Here is a 16842-nt window from a genome sequence, read left to right on the forward strand (position 1 = left end):
TGAAATGCTTGCCCACCCCTTTTAACAACCTATTAAAACACCTATTCAAAAAAGTTGTGCTTGAAGTGGTAAAAAGGGTTTCAATATTGAATTCTTGTTTTAGTGTCCTCGATATTAAATAAGAAAGTTGGAAACAGAGAAATGCTAAGGAAAATAACGCAGGAACCAAACTCAGAGCTGCGAATTCTGCAGAAGTACTTCATGCAAATTTCTAAAATCATATTAAGATTTTCACATCAAAGAATGTAATGTTAGCAGGGAATAATCATATTCCTGGACTCAATAAGGAAACAGCTTTGCACTTTAGAGAACTCTTCATCAGTAACCAATAAAAATTAGAAATTTACAGGTTAGGACATGTTTTCTGGATACAAAAATAAGAATCCTTCAAACTATAAATCCCTTCATCTACAAGGAATCGATATCAACATAGAAAATAAATAACTAGCACATCAGCAAATCATTTCGCTAAAGTTATGATCATATAATAAAACACATCATTTCCAAAGCCATATTTATGTAGAAACATCAATTTCTGTCGCTTAAACGTCCATATGAGGGGCGTTGTAAGTTGTAACATCAGGGGATAACAGTCTCTCAACGCAAAATGAACATCACGTCTTGAGCCCATTGGCACGTCCGCCCGCAACAGGAACAAAAAGACAATATCATAGTCAATCAACAATTACTTATGAATTAATAGTAGACTAAAAAACGAAAAAGATCATACTACAACAAAAGTTTCGATTGCAAATAAACTTTGTTAAACAAGAGAACCGATTGTCACAAAATATGCAAAGAACTTTAGAAGAACACTTTTATATAGCCAATAAGTAAACAACATACTATAATACTGAATAAAGACTAATACCATAGTCACAAAATTATAATCCATAGCAGATAGATCCACAAAACACGTGACACAGTACCAAAAAAGGCCAGCAAATAATATTGAGAATCCTAATGGTTGGAGGACCGAAGTGCCTCAACTATCAACTTAGTCTGCTCCCCAATCAGCTCTGAGCGATTAGCAAACAGTTCCAACTCAGTACGTTGTAACTTCTTCCACTTTGCCCTCAACTCTGCCCTCTTCGATTCACCAATCAATTCCAACCCCCTCGTCACATCACCCTCATCCAGCCCAAAAACACCCAGACCCTCTTTAAAACGGGACACTGCATGCAAAAACATACTCACTTCACAACTTACTGGCTTTTGATTACTCTGCGTCTTTTCAGATTCATTCAAGTCAAAGCGCGGCCCTGGCACCACCTCCGGTTTCGGTTCAGGTTTAGTTTTCTTCGCAGAAGAAACATTCCTGCTACCGGTTTCCTTCTTCTTCGGACTCTTAGCAGCATTCCCGTTAGCCTTGGGCTTTTCCACTGCACCATTGGCCACTGCACCATCTATCTCACTTCCCCAAACCTTTTTCGACAACTCAAACGTTCTCTGATCGTGCGGCTTTGAAAATGTAAGGCCATCAGCGCCATTCCCTCTAACTGCAGCGGTCTCATACTTCTTCTTCAGTCTCCGCGCCTTCTCCTTCAGCTGGTTGCTGGTAACTTCCACATGGAGCGACTTCTTCAAGAAAGCATGGAAAGCATTGCCACCCTCAAACTTTAGAGGGTCGTGCCCTGTTTTTGAGGTGAAATCAGCCAAGCCCTTAAGAATGGCGATTTCGTCATCCTCGCTCCACAGCCTCTGAAACTTCTTCATTTGATCGCCGGACTTCTTCCCGTCTTCCATCTCCTCGTCAGAAGCGGCAGCGGAAGAAGAAGAATCGCCGGATTTCTTCTTTTTCTTCGCGACGTTGGAGTTGATATTCTCGGCGGCGCGTTTCAGCGGTGGTTTGGGTGGCGCCGGAGAAGGTAGGGCCTTGAGCTTCGGGGCCTGGTCCATGGGCTTGGATGCGAGGGGCTTCACCGCCTTAGCAGGAGTGGATTCAGTTTCCGACTCGGTCTCGGATTCGGATGCTGTTTCGGAATCAGAGGATGAGGGTTGTGGGTGAGGGTTCGTGGGAGGGGGTGGTGGGTTGGTTTTGGTGATAGGTGGTGGAAGATCATCATCTTCTGCCTCTTCTCCGGAGGATTCTTCTTCCTCTTCTCCAGACGAAGCTTCTTCTTCCTCTTCCTCTCCGTGCCTCAGAGAGGATGGTTTCTGCGTTTCTTCTTCCTCAGAATCTGAAGAAGAAGCCGTTGGTGGCTCGTCAAGAGGGGAAGGACGCTTCTGCTTCTGCGCCATTGAGAGGAAGAATTAGGGTTACAGGAATGTCTGATTAGGGTTTTGAAAACAAACTGAGATAAATATAACTACATAACTACTAAATAAGAAGTGGCCATTGAATTTTATAGACATGTATAAGAAAGGGCAAAAAGGTACAAGTGAAACACTTCTGATATTTTCCTCTCACTGCTTTTCAATATATCAATATTTTTTTTTCTCCCCATTATATTATAATCAATATAATTCATAATTCATAAAAATAATAAGATTATATTTATCTATATTTAAATGCTTTATAGAAGAATAAATTTATTTAAAATTATTGAAATTTTTTAAAATATATACATTTAATTATAAAAAGTATAGATAGAAGATATATAAGTAGTTAAAAATTTAAATATATGAACAAGAACCAAAAAGAATTTAATAAGAATCCAGATTTACAATATAAAAAAAGTGTATTATCTAAGATAATTATTTTATTCTGGCTAAAGTTTATACTTAATTAAAATATATTTTAAAATATTCACATTTTTCATTTTATTTTTTTCCTCGTCGTATATCTATAATTTTATCCATTACTTATTATTTTTAATCTTTTTCACTATACCTGCATTCCTTTAGTGTTAATGAATAGTTTTCCTTTTTTATTATATAGATTATATTGTAAATAAAATAAATATTAAAATATTTGGTAACAACATAAATCACATTATAGAATTAGGATCAATAAATAATGACATCTCGTTAATTTTAACTAGTATATTACATTTTGTAAGCAATATATTTTTTATAATTAATTTTCAATATGTAAATATAATTTTAGTTAACTGTGTAACAAAAAAAAACATATTGAAATATATAAATTATAGTTTAATCTTATGAAAATGATTACAAATATAAAAAAAAATATTAATTAACATAATAAAATCTATTAAAATTCCATAGTTGGGTAAATATAATAGATAATAAGTTAAAAGAAAAATACAATCAGAAAAGTATGTGTATGAGACAGAGAAAAAGATGTATTATAAAAAATATAAAAAGAAAAATTATCTTACATGAAAACTAATAAAATATTATCTTGTAAGCGAAAAAGGAAGATTAAAAATATAATAAATTATTACCTTATATAATAAGGTTTAACAAGGAAATTTTAAAAAATCATTTAAGAATAAAAAGAAAATAACTATAAAAACAAGTAAAAGATGTGCATACCAAATATACCTGTAAATGATAATAAGAAGTCATTTAATGTAGTTAATTTAACATCCTACTTTTATTTAATTGATTTTTTTAAATCATTCTGTATTCAGATTTGTTTTGACATATTGGGAAAAAATACTCAGCATTCCAATAAGCATGATTTAACTTAAAAGGATAAATATTATTCAATTGTAATTTTCAATATTTTTGTAGACAACCCATACATAAATAAAATACCAACTGTGTCCCTAAAAAACAAGAAAAAGATAAAATAATGAAAATAGATTAATATATTTAAAATATTTTTATAAGCTATGAAGATATTTAGAATAATAAAATGAAATCTTGAGATTCACTATTTAAATTATAATTTTAAAATTTCTTCTTTAAAATATTTTTTGCAGAAAAAAGGATAAAAGTGTCTTTGACTGATTTAAAAAATGTCTATTAGATATACTTTTATAAAAAATATATTTTGAACAAATTTAAAGGTAATTATTTTCATAATAAATAAATTGAAAGTTTAAAAGTTCTACTTGTTTAGAAAAATGCATGTAATTGACAGAATCAAACACGAGATTAAATTATTTAGTGATTGTTTAAAATATTATTCAGCACTGTGCTTGAAAATATAATCCTTGAAATATTCTATTAGGTAAGTCATAATATTTAATAATAAATTTTTAAATAATTAGAAAATAAAGTTTATAAATGAAAAATAAATGTTTATTTTTTATTTGTTCTGCCTTTTTTTAGTTTTTTTAAATCTCTCTGCATTTTCTTCATAAAAAAGTATTTTCTAACCTCAAATCTCTGGTATATCAAAATTATAAAAAGTTGGTGAAGTGAAACTATTTTAAATTGTTTGGTTTTTGTAAGTACATTCAATTTTGTTGATATTTTAAGTTGTGTTTCCTTTTATCCTCTTGAAATTGGATAAGAATAATGAAAAATACCATTCAATTTATGATTGATTTATTGGTGACTTACCTAAGTAGTTTAGAGTAATGAAAAATCTATTTTTAAGAGCATCTTCACGAGACAGACTTTAATTTAAGCAAAGGGTATTCTTTCCATGTAATTTTATATTTATTTTTTTAATGTATGATTTTTAAGAAATGTTATAATAAACTAAAAGATAGTAGATTCATAATATGTGGTCTATATTGATCATATTCAAATAACATCATTGATCAATAGAATATTTTGATCATTGATATAATTAGTGTTGTTAATGTAAATTTTGCATAGTTTAATGAACTTTAGAGTTGTATATCCACTTATGATACTAATAAATTTATAAAAAATATAATATTTTTGGTGTTTGAATTTATTGAATTTGATGTCACTTGCGATGCGTTAATGTTTTGGTGAAGCTTAATCGATATGTAACTGTACCGGTACTGGACGAGGCTGGGACCCACCTGACTGCCCGATACCCAGTCAACCTGACATTTGGAGACTTGTCGAGCGACCGGGAGGCCGAGATCTCTGAAGACTTGGTCGAGAGGCCGAGAGGCTGAGACCTTAGAAGACTTGGCCGAGAGGCCAAGAGGCCGAGACCTTGGGAGACTCAGGCCGACAGGCCGAGACCTTAGAAGACTTAACTAAGACGACTGAGACCACAAGGATTTGGCCGATGGCCGACCCGCATCAAGGGAACTTGGCCGATGGCTGAACCCTATCACAATTAACGCTCAAACCGAGATCAGTGAAGCTAATCCATCATCAAGAATTAGGTAACGCAACCCTAAGCGGTATCCACTTCGATAAACAGGCCCAACAAGGTAGGCCCATTAGAATAATATAAATAGCGCGCATCCCAAGGAGTAAGGTATGTCATTTATTACTGTTCACCTACCTGAGAGCTGACCACCCGCTTTGCTGACTTAAGCGTCGGAGTGCATTCGCAAGTACCCCCACCGTCCGATGTTCACCCGACGACCGAGTGCCGAGTGCCGAAGGATAAGCAAGAGGACGAGAAGAATCCCAGCTCATCACCCACTCATCTGCCCAACCGAAGGAAGGAGAAGAAGACTTCAATAGTTCTCTAGGTCTTATCTCCCTAGCAGGAACAACAACAATTGCACTTGTTGACTTAAGTAAATCACTAAAGTAACATGATATATAACTCAATCGTTGGTTTATTTAGACAAATTTCTTCTCTATCGAAACATGTCATTCAAGTGTTGAATATGATATCTAAGTGATATTGTTTGTGGTTCAAATATTTTGTTGAAGGCTTAAGTGTTATGATAAGGAGGTAGAATCTTATCATGAATAACAAATGCCTTTTGGTAGTGATGAATTTTAGTTAAATCACGTATGTACATGTATTTGTTCTCTATATATATGTATACATATCTCTCTATATGTATGTATATATTAAGTTTGATCATGTGACCCTTAATGGGTCTTATATAGAGTTATCCAAAACAGTATAGAACCTCAAGAGAGTGATAAACACAAAACTCTCATTAAAAATGTATATTTATTTCAACGTTGTCTAAACACATATACAATATTTTAGATAGTAAAAAGTTAAAATAAGTTAACATTGAAGTAGGTGCTTATATTTAGTTTGATATTAGATATTATTTTTTTAGATATTATTTTTTGTCATACATAAAAAATATAAGTTAACCATTTAAAGTATGATAGGTTCATGATATTATAATATAACGAGTGATTAACTAAAATTTTATTATCATGCATATATAAATTACATGCTTTTGTATACATTATTTATTCTTAAACATATTATTACACCTTAAAATAACAAGAACACATGTCTTCCAATAATATATTATGTTACATTAGAATTTTATTTATGCATATTTTTTAATTATATTATGTTACATTAGAATTTTATTTATGCATATTTTTTAATTATAATAATACATGTTTTATCTATATAGTTGTTATATAGTTAGATGATTATATATATATATATATATATATCCACTAGTAGTAATACCATGAGAGTGTCAATAATATAAGAAAAAATAAAAAAAAGAAGAAAAATTGTAATGATCAACTAAAATTTGAAGTAAAGGAAACTATTAAAAATATATTTATTTTAATTTTTTATACTTATTAATTAATAAAAAAATGTCCGGATAGGGACTTGAAAAAGTAAATAAAAAACTAAAGTAATTTACGTTAATACGTTATTTAGTCAAAAAAATTATTAATAATTAAATTTAATATTAAGTGAGTTGAGTATATCATATGATCTCGTCTTTGCTAAAAATGATAATTTTTTCAGAAACAATTAGATTTTTGGACTTTCTTAGTTGAGAGATTTTTTGTTTTGAACTTTTGAGAGGCCTAAAATTTTAAAATGATTGGGTTTTAGAATTAGTCAAACTATTATTAACTAATTAAAAATGACCATTATTATTAATATAATATGAAATACATAAACATTTTTTTATTTAATTATTTAATAACTCACCACTACAGAAAAAAAAAACATTTTCTATTGGGAGCTGAATGTGCGAAACAATACCGTTGTATTAAAAATACTAATTCAAAAACTACAGGGCCCTACTTGCGAACCGGGTTCAACTCGGTTCAATTCAGAATAAGGTGAGAAATAAAAAGTGACGGAGGAGCGCATTTTGATTGAACCGCCAATTCAAATTCAAATTTCACCACAACATAAACCCTAAACACTACCACCAGCATTCAGATCCAAGACGAACGTTTCCTTCTCCGAAGCTTCACATGGCTTCCCGCACCGAGAACAGGCCTCCTCGCAGCCTCTCCAATGTATGTTCCGTTCTCCTCTTTTTTTTTTCTTTTTTTTAATGCATAGTAGAAGAAAGAAGAAAAAAACCACATTTATTTCAGAAAAAAGGAGGCGCCGAAGAAGCATTTTCCGACAAGCGTCGGAGGACTGGAACGGAGAGAACGGAGCGACAGGGCGGCCGAGGTAGGGCTCCCTTGGGTGCTCTAAAGGCCGATGCTAACGAAGTTGCCATCGTCGAGGGTTCTGAGTGTAGCGTTGTTGAGTTCACCAAAGAGAAAGTGGAAGCGTTGCTGAATGAGAAAACGAATACGAAGGAGAATCGCTATGATAATAAGGTTTCTTGTTGACTGACTTAATTTCGTTATTGGTTTTTGGTGTTTGCCAAGCTAATTTGGGGTGTGTGGTTTTATTTTTGTAGAGAAAGACGGAACAGATGGGGGATCTCATTAAACGGCTTAAACTCTGCGTTCGATGGTGTATGAAAGTCGAAGAAGGCCATGTCCAAGAGAAAGAGAAGCTTCAGACTGACCTGGAATCTGCTGAGAAGAAACTCCTTGATACTGGTCAGTCTTTTAAACCCGTGTTTTTAGATACTTGGATATCTTACTATGCGTTTTCAGCATATATAATTATTGAACATTGTGTACCGGTTATATCATGGTTGCCTCAACCTTCAATTTTTGTTGCACATGGTATGTAGAAGGCTGCAGATCTGGCTAACTATGTGTTGTTGCAATCTGGCTTTAGATTACTCACAGATAAGGCTGTCTTCGGTGTGTCTGGTGCTTTATTGATATTTTGTTTTAGAAAAAACCTTCAAACGTTACCTAATTTCACATTCGTATTTTCTGCTAGACCAAGAACTTGGCCTTTTCTATGTAAAATAACATAAATAATTTTTCTGTTTTTTTTTTTTTTGCCTGTCTATAAAACTGAAGAGTGCTTGTTTATGTGTAGTCTTCAGTTTAAAAAATTAGTGTCGCTAACTATTCACACATTTGTGTTTTTATCAGAGAACAAGATGGAAATTAAGATTGCAGAGTTGGATGAGACTATATCTAATTTGAAGGCAATAATTTCCTCTTTAGAAGAGAGAATTGTAAGGGAAGAGTCAGATAAAATGGTAAGGTTGCTTGCTGCATGCAATATTATTATTGGATATGCCCAATGATAGTCTTCGTTTGCCTGATTATATCTGTTCTCACTATTTGATAATTAGGAAGCTATTGCATCTTATAAAAAAGAACAGGAAGCCAGAAGTGCAGCAGAGCAGATGCAAGCTTCTGTTTCAACTGAGCTTGAGAAAGTTCGGGAAGAGAAATCAGCTGCTGAGAGGAAGGTAATTATATGTTATTACGGGACCAAGTTACAGTTATATGCTAATTATATTATGTTTATTGCTTACCAATTTCTGTTCCCATTTAGAATCTGTCGAGTTTTGCAGGTCATTTCAAATGAGGACTTGTTAAAACGAGCACAAGAATATAATATGAGTCTGCAACAGTTCAATACTCGTCTTCAGTCAGATGTTGAAACAAGTAATGAGGCAATTAAACGAGTGGAGATGGAGAAAGCAACCATTGTTGAGACCCTTAGCAATGTGAGGGGCCACAATAAGGCATTGCAGGATCAGTTGGCATCCTTCAGAGTAAGCTATTTGATATTTGATTTTAATGCCGTATAATATTTTCAATAAGTGTAAAAGCCTTTCTATACCCAGTGACATAGTAGGAATTGAAAGGGAAATGAGTAATTGATTTATTTATAGCTTGTTATTGTGGACGCTTTTTCTTCTATTGATTTTAGTGCCGGTAACATCCTTCTTCACGTGCACTTTAAATTCTGTATAATTTTTTTAGTTAATTTGGTCGAAGAGCTGCAAAGTGCAAATATTTTGTCTAGTATTACTCCTTGTTGTCATTGTGAGTAACTCCTTTTTGCGTGTTGTTTACTTCTGTCACTTTAATCCTTTTATCCTCAGGTTTCACTGGACGAGGTTACAAAGCAGAAAGAAATGTTAGTAAATGAACTGAAATGCGTGCGGGAAGAATTGAAACAAACTAGGGATGACCGAGATCGTCTGCAGTTACAAGTCCAAACTTTGGCTGCAAAAGTAGAGAAATACGGAGAATCTACAGCGAAATCGTGTGCGCAATTGGATACCTTGACCATTAAAACAAATGCTCTTGAGGTTTCTTTCTTGTGTTGTTTTGTTCCTTCTTTATGGCTATTTTATCCTTGTAGTTTACAATTATTTGCACTTGGTGATTTATAAGAGATAGTGGGCTTTCTTTATAGGAGACATGCTCTTCTCAAAGGGACCAAATATATATGCTGCAACAGCAGTTGATTGCTGAGAAGGAGAAGTTAAAGGTATGTCAGTTTTCTGTGAGCGCGTTTTTTTCCTTTTTAATTATACTCATCATTATGTGGGATAATGCCGTGGAAACAAACGGTAGAATATTTAAATATATTTGTTGATCTTTGCTAATAGAGTTAGTGCATGTTTGTTTCTGTTAGTAGTATTTGTTTTTTGTTCGTATTTAGTTTGTGCATATTTTGTTAACTTACATCTAAAACTATTATTTTTATCTTGTCAGATGGCTGATTTATCTGCTTCAGAAACAAGAACAGTTTTTGAAGATCAGAGAAGAATTGTTGGTGAACTCCAGGAGCGACTGGCAGAGAAAGAATTCCAAGTAATTGAAGGGGAGAAGTTAAGGAAAAAATTGCACAATACTATCCTGGTAAACAAATATCAAGAGAATTTATATATATATATATAATTTTTTTTTTCTGAAATTCTCACCTAAATCATTTTCTTCCTATCAGTTGCTTAGCAAAAAAATCAGCGATATTAATTTTTTCTCCCTGTAGGAGCTAAAAGGAAATATACGCGTCTTCTGTCGTGTCCGACCTTTGCTACCGGATGATGGTCCTGGAACAGACATGGTTCTTTCTTATCCCATGTCAACGGAAGCTCTTGGTCGGGGCATTGAATTGGTACAGAGCGGTATGTGCACAAACTTCTACCCCTTCATTCATGCTACTATAGTTTCGGTTTCATGTAGTTTATCTTATGCAAATATAATAATCGTTGGACGATAAACAGGACAAAAGTACCCTTTCACATTTGACAAGGTATTTAATCACGAGGCTTCTCAGCAAGATGTTTTTGTTGAGATATCACAACTCGTCCAAAGTGCGCTTGATGGTTACAAGGTGAGCCTTAGGTTGTCTCCTTTTGCTTCATTATGCCAGGAGCCTAATAGTTGAAAAATTGAAAAAAGTAAAGCATGACAGTTTTATGATGGAAACAGGCTTCCTATTTGATACGGGGACTGTTTTACAAGCAAAAATGGTGGGGGTACCTTTGTTTAAAATCAAAACCCAAATGAAATAGTGTAAAATACTTGTGGGTTTTTCTTTCAGATTTTTTTGGAATTTTTGTGATATTTTATCTGTTCGAAGCACAATATATTTGATTGTTGATTTTGCACCTGTTTGTGACAATTGATGTTTGGTTGCCGTTATGTTTCTTCTGTGGTCCACTGATTTTAAGTGTTACAAGATACACTATGCCTGGCCTGACAAAGGGCTTATGATTTGTTATGGCAGGTCTGTATCTTTGCTTATGGTCAGACAGGATCCGGCAAAACCTATACGATGATGGGTAGGCCAGATGCCCCCGATCTAAAGGGTTTGATTCCTCGTTCTCTAGAGCAAATATTTCAGATTAGTCAGTCCCTGAGGGATCAGGGGTGGAATTACAAAATGCAGGTTAATATAATTATTTTCAGGAGATTACATAACTACGAAAGATCCACAACGCAAAACTGACAATTTTTATACAATATTTGTAGGTTTCAGTATTGGAAATATATAACGAAACTATCAGGGATTTGTTATCATCAAATCGGTCAAGTGGTTTTGACTCAACCCGAACTGAAAATGGTGTTTCTGTTTCTGGAAAACAGCCATATACTATTAAACACGATGTCAATGGAAACACACATGTTTCAGACCTCACTATAGTCGATGTTTGTAGTGCAAATGAGATTTCATCACTTTTGCAACAAGCAGCTCAAAGCAGGTAAACTCATGTTCCAAACCTCAGGATGAATATACACAAATTCCATTAGAATATGTGAGTATTATAAAATAAAATATACATGTACCTCTTTTTCCAGGTCTGTAGGAAGAACACACATGAATGAACAGTCGTCACGAAGTCACTTTGTCTTCACTTTGCGTATATGTGGGTTTAATGAGGTACTGACGTTAATACATTTTTATGTTTACTGTTTTTTTATGCCATTTCTTGATGTACTGTTCTCGTTGTAGAACACTGAACAACAAGTACAAGGCGTGTTAAATCTCATTGATCTGGCTGGAAGCGAAAGATTGTCAAGGAGTGGAGCAACCGGGGACCGGTTAAAAGAAACCCAGGTGTTTGTTTTATTCATTTGATTTAACTTAAACTCAGTAATTTTTTTTAACACAAATAAAATGTTTGCTATGTATATATATCTTTACCAGGCTATAAATAAAAGTCTCTCCTCATTGAGCGATGTCATCTTTGCTTTGGCAAAGAAAGAGGAACATGTGCCCTTCAGGAATTCAAAATTGACATACCTTCTCCAGGTATTATAAGCTTGAATTTGTCATAAGTTTTTTCATTTGTTTACTTTCATTATTTGCTTATGTTGTATATATGCATGGCAGCCTTGTCTTGGGGGAGATTCTAAAACTTTAATGTTTGTGAATATTTCACCCGATCCATCTTCAACCGGAGAGTCACTTTGCTCCCTCCGATTTGCCGCCAGAGTCAATGCCTGCGAGATTGGTATTCCAAGGCGTCAGACTTCTGCCAGGCCCTTGGATTCTCGTTTGAGCAGCTGCTAAGAGAGCTGCCACACTATATCCATGACCAAAGTAAAAGTAACTGTTATTTGTAATCTTTTATATGGATAAAGGAAGGGAGGGCTCTTTTACCAATGTAACTGTGATTTGTAATGTTTTGGATAAGATGGTGTTGTCTTTGACCAATGTAACTATGTTTACTTTTAGAGAACTGAGGTTGTATAAATTGATTTAGAGGCTAACCTTTAGCCTCAGTGCTGCAACTAATTTGTATCATTTTCCGGAAAATTTAATTATTTGATTATCTTGAATTATAAATAATGTTTGAAGTTTTCTCTATAACCTAATCTATAATGTCTCAATATTACTTATTTAGATTAAGATTTATGTTTTTGAAACTTTAACTTTTACTATGGCTGTCGTCATGGATGACTATGAATATGCTAATAATAAGAGATATTAAAAAAAATTATAACTAATAATATTTGAAAAAGAATTAATGTGAGTTTTAAAATGTTTAATTAGTATAATTTTGATTTTACTTAAGAAACTATTTTTCCTAAATTAATTTGTTAGTTAATTGAGTAGTGAAAAATGATTATATTACATCAACCTTGACTACAATAAGTTATTTAGGATTTGAATTGAAAAATAAATCAATTTGAAATAAATCAGAGACCGATTTTGTTAAAATCAACTATTTAGTTTTGATTCTTTTATTTCATCAGGATTTTGCTATTTCCTTCCCCTTCTCATATTTTCTTTTGTTATCACTTAATGAATTATTTGTTGTATTATTTCCTGTTAAATTATGTTTATTTTCTTTTCTTTTATATTAATAAAAAATACGAACACATGAAAAAAGTACATGTGTTTCCCTGGTGGATATAGACACGTTAGTGGATAAAAATCTAATTTGGATAAAGTAGACTAATATTTTATAACTTTATTTTTTTAATTTTATATAATTATCCTTTCTCTTGTATGCAACTGAGTAGAGATGTAGATTGTTTTTGTTGAAGTGACTAATGAGTAGATAATATAATCATCAATCTATTAACATTATTAGTGTGACAGTATGATGCTCTCTGGAGTATAATTCCTTTTTTATTTTTTATTTAAGCTTCTCTCATTTTTTTTGTTTGAAAAAGAGGAAAGGAATAATATTTTTTTTTTGTTTTTTTTAAAGAATATAATATTTTGTTGTTTGAAAGAATATAATAATTTGGAGAAACTTCTGGACTCATGGTTCAACACAAAACAGGGGGACCCATAGAGTGATGAATGATGAATCATTAATTGAATTTTCTGTATAAAATATATTCTTCAATTTTTTTTCTTTTTTCTTTTTCATAGCTTTTCTTTGAAAACATTTCTTTTCCATCTATATATTTCACAATGTACTTTTATTATGCCCACAGTAAATTAAAAAATACTCTGACGAATAAAAAAACTAATTGATTTTTTTTTATCTCAATCTCTGATGGAAGAGATTGTCTCAGAACTTTTTTATCCTTTTATATAAGAGTTTTTTATAATACATATAAAAGCTTCTATAAGAAATTGAAAAATTAAGATTTAGTTTTAAAAAAAAATTAAAACTTCAATGTTATTAATGTTTTTTCACACATTATAAGGACAATTAAAAAATTACAATAGGGATAAATTTAATGTTATTAAATACCCTTTTTTTTAGTAAACATGAATTATTTATAAATGTCATATATTGGGTTTGCTTGTATTCTTTTTTGAAAAAAGATTATTTTGAACTAAATAAGTAGATTTTTATTTTTTATAAGTTTGTTTATGTTTTTGTTTTGTGGAGAGTGTTTTCTAATGAAATAAATAGATTTATTTTTTATGTGTTAGTTTATTTCAATTTTTTTTAAAAACAAATCATTTTTTTACCTATTTTAATAAGCAAAATTATTTTGAAAATTGCTTTAAAATACTTATTTTAATTCTAAACATACTCCTATTGTATTTAGGTAGAATGTGTGTTTTATGATAGAAGATTTTAGTTTGAATTAAACATGTTCATGATCATTACTTTGTTTTTTAACAGAAGAAGGTCCTTGTCTTGTAAATGAAGTTGGGTGAGAAGGATACTTGGTGGGTCTTCCTAACCATTAAAGATAGATTATTAAAAGATGAAGTTTTCCTTATTATACAGATTAATATATTCTTCAGCTGAACACAGGAAGCTGCAAAGTTCTCTCCTTTGGAGTAAAGTCAATTGGGTGAGAGAATGGAAGCCTCAGAGCAGAACAAATCAAAGGTGGTGGTGATTGATTCTTTGCAGTCATGGGATTTCTATGTTACCCAGGCCAGTAATCAGAATTCTCCTGTAAGATACTAATTTTATGCCAAAATTTGGATCTTTTATTTAATTTTTTGCCCTGGTCTGGAAAGAGTATGCAAAAGGGGTATTTAGGCTTCAAGTTATTCACAAATCCACTTTGGTTTTTGGATTTTGATTTTCTGCAGTTTCAATTGGAGTTGTTAGCTTTAGTTCTTGTTCTTCCTTGTAGATAGAAAACTAGAAATATAATCATTTACTCATGGCTTTATGTATTTTGTGGGATGGATCCATCGTAGGTTGTTGTTCACTTCACTGCTTCATGGTGCATACCGTCTGTGGCTATGGCTCCTGTTTTTGAAGAATTGGCTTCAAGCTATCAGGATCTTCTGTTTCTCACTGTTGATGTCGATGAAGTCAAGGTAATACCCCTCCCCCCTTTAACCTGATGCTTGTGGGCCTTGAATTCCTTGTTAAATGTTTTTAGGTATAGATTTTGGTAAATGCATAGTCTCCTTCTGCTTACATATTTGATCACATCATCGTTGTTTAAAAAACATATAGAACAGTTCATGCAAATAAGATAAGAAGAAAATGGAGGACGATGGCATAAGATGAGTTGTTATAAAAGAAAAAGGTTGTATATAATGTATCTCTTCATTAATCACTACTTTCTGTTTCTTGTACGTCGGTTTTATGCCTGTTTGAATGTCAGAGATGTGGGATGTAGTCTCTTTTGAGATTGATATCAAGAATTTTCTGATCAGTGTGACTCCATCTTTATCTTCTTCTTCTTTGGATTTTACCACCCTTTCCCTCCGAGTGAGAGTGTTGTTGTATTTATGAAATTATGAGAATTCCTCTCCAATTACACTCACTAAGTAAATGCAAAAATTGTATGGCAACCACTACATCCAAGCCTTTATTCATTTGGTAGGTCAGCATCATAGATCAAATGATGCCCTAATTGGGGATTTTATTTTTCCATGTTATATTTTGAAATGGATAATCTTTGGTTGGGAATAGGACTACAAAGGTGTGTTCAAGGTTAGTAGAGCTTATGAACTGCCTTGTGATTCTTGTAAAATGTTTATTGAATGGGTTGTTTAACTTCAAGTAAAAATGGAGTCAAAAAATCCTGCAGAGGATGATAGCTGCTATTAAGAAAATTGTGGCATCATCTTAATGTAGATAATTAATTGTACCAATAACCTTTTACAGGGCTGTTTAACCCCATTGTTGGTTGGGACAAGCAAGATGACAACAACTTATTGAATTCTGTAATATATGTAATATGCATCCTAAAAAGTTTATCTAGTGCCATGTGGATCAGGAATATGTTTCAACAATTGGTTTTGTTATTGAGCAATGTATGTTTTTAACTTCCTGTAAGATCAGAAAGGTAGAATTCTACCTGCCTTGTACCTTCTATCTACTCTTGTAATCCTTATTGAGCAACTTGCACCCCTTGATTCCTGACATGGATTTGAACCACTGTTTAACATTTGGGGGTTGGTACTCAACAAAGAGCTATATATGCATATATATATATATATGCATATATATATATATATTCTGATAAAAAATGTCAAATCTATGTTCTTCATGGTTCATGTTGTAATTGATTGATTAGATATCATAGCAACCTTTTTTCGATATCATATTGATGCTTGGAGCATTGAAACAAAAAGTGAAGTCTTGTGTGATTTTCTCTAATGGTTTGTTACTGTTTGATTATGGCAATTAAACATATTGAATTTGTTTGGGGGGTTCAGGAAGTGGCCACCAAAATGGATGTAAAGGCAATGCCAACATTTTTGCTGCTGAAGAACGGTGCCGTAGTGGACAAGGTGGTTGGTGCCAATCCAGAAGAGATAAAGAAAAGGATAGATGGGCTTACTGAGTCCACTCATGTCTCACTGGCATAGTTAAGAATCTGTTTGATATTCTATATTCTACTGTTGCAAGTTGCTAACTATGCACTTGTGGTCCTGCACTGCCCTATGGAATCCAAGTCAAAGCCTTTTGTGATGTTGTATTTTGAATACCAGTTCATGAGTAATTTGGTTAATGGTTGTATCCACAGTTTTTTGTATCAGCCAAATTTTACATTCTGTACTTTTGGTTGTTGTGGTTTCATGCTGCCCTTCCCTTGGATGTTGTGAATTCACTGCTTCGTTTGGTAATGAAATATACATATGCATATTTTCAAGGTATTCTTTGTTTCAGTTCTTACACTAAAAAGTTATGTTTTTCAGTTTATACACGTATATTTTTTAGTCCGTTTTAGTTAATGTAATATCAGATTATAGACTAAAATCAATTAAAATGTACGTGTATGTGTTTGAGGTGAATGTATATACAGCGTATGTGTAGTCACAGATTAAAGAGTGTACGCATGAGATTTATAAGAGACTAAAATATACTGATTTTGTAACTATAGGGATATTAAGCTCAATATACTATACACTTATTTTGAGTCATTGCTTAAATTGCA

The 16842-nt window shown here is 32.6% G+C and overlaps 3 protein-coding genes across 3 annotated transcripts; 2 read left to right on the forward strand and 1 right to left on the reverse strand.

Annotated features, from left to right (window-relative positions):
- Nucleotides 1-741: 741 nt before the first annotated feature.
- LOC137832697 (GLABROUS1 enhancer-binding protein-like) lies at nt 742-2354 on the reverse strand. Its single transcript, XM_068641001.1, has one exon. It carries the CDS (start codon nt 2239-2241, stop codon nt 961-963), a length of 1281 nt encoding a protein of 426 aa, XP_068497102.1. The 5' UTR covers nt 2242-2354; the 3' UTR covers nt 742-960.
- A 4624-nt stretch (nt 2355-6978) lies between these two features.
- Nucleotides 6979-12367, forward strand: LOC137832699 (kinesin-like protein KIN-14C). The gene is made up of 17 exons (XM_068641004.1): nt 6979-7203; nt 7285-7518; nt 7602-7746; nt 8197-8306; nt 8403-8522; nt 8628-8831; nt 9165-9374; nt 9482-9556; nt 9784-9930; nt 10061-10196; nt 10296-10405; nt 10802-10963; nt 11047-11276; nt 11374-11455; nt 11528-11632; nt 11723-11827; nt 11909-12367. The coding sequence occupies exons 1-17, from the start codon at nt 7159-7161 to the stop codon at nt 12086-12088; spliced, it is 2400 nt and encodes a 799-aa protein (XP_068497105.1). The 5' UTR covers nt 6979-7158; the 3' UTR covers nt 12089-12367.
- Nucleotides 12368-14064: 1697 nt separating this feature from the next.
- LOC137832703 (thioredoxin-like protein CXXS1) lies at nt 14065-16561 on the forward strand. The gene is made up of 4 exons (XM_068641008.1): nt 14065-14158; nt 14247-14393; nt 14645-14767; nt 16121-16561. Exons 2-4 carry the CDS (start codon nt 14295-14297, stop codon nt 16271-16273), a joined length of 375 nt encoding a protein of 124 aa, XP_068497109.1. The 5' UTR covers nt 14065-14158; nt 14247-14294; the 3' UTR covers nt 16274-16561.
- The last annotated feature ends 281 nt before the right edge of the window (nt 16562-16842 follow it).

The sequence above is a fragment of the Phaseolus vulgaris genome, chromosome 6, assembly GCF_000499845.2.
Source record: "Phaseolus vulgaris cultivar G19833 chromosome 6, P. vulgaris v2.0, whole genome shotgun sequence".
In the NCBI taxonomy this organism is placed as follows: domain Eukaryota; kingdom Viridiplantae; phylum Streptophyta; class Magnoliopsida; order Fabales; family Fabaceae; genus Phaseolus; species Phaseolus vulgaris.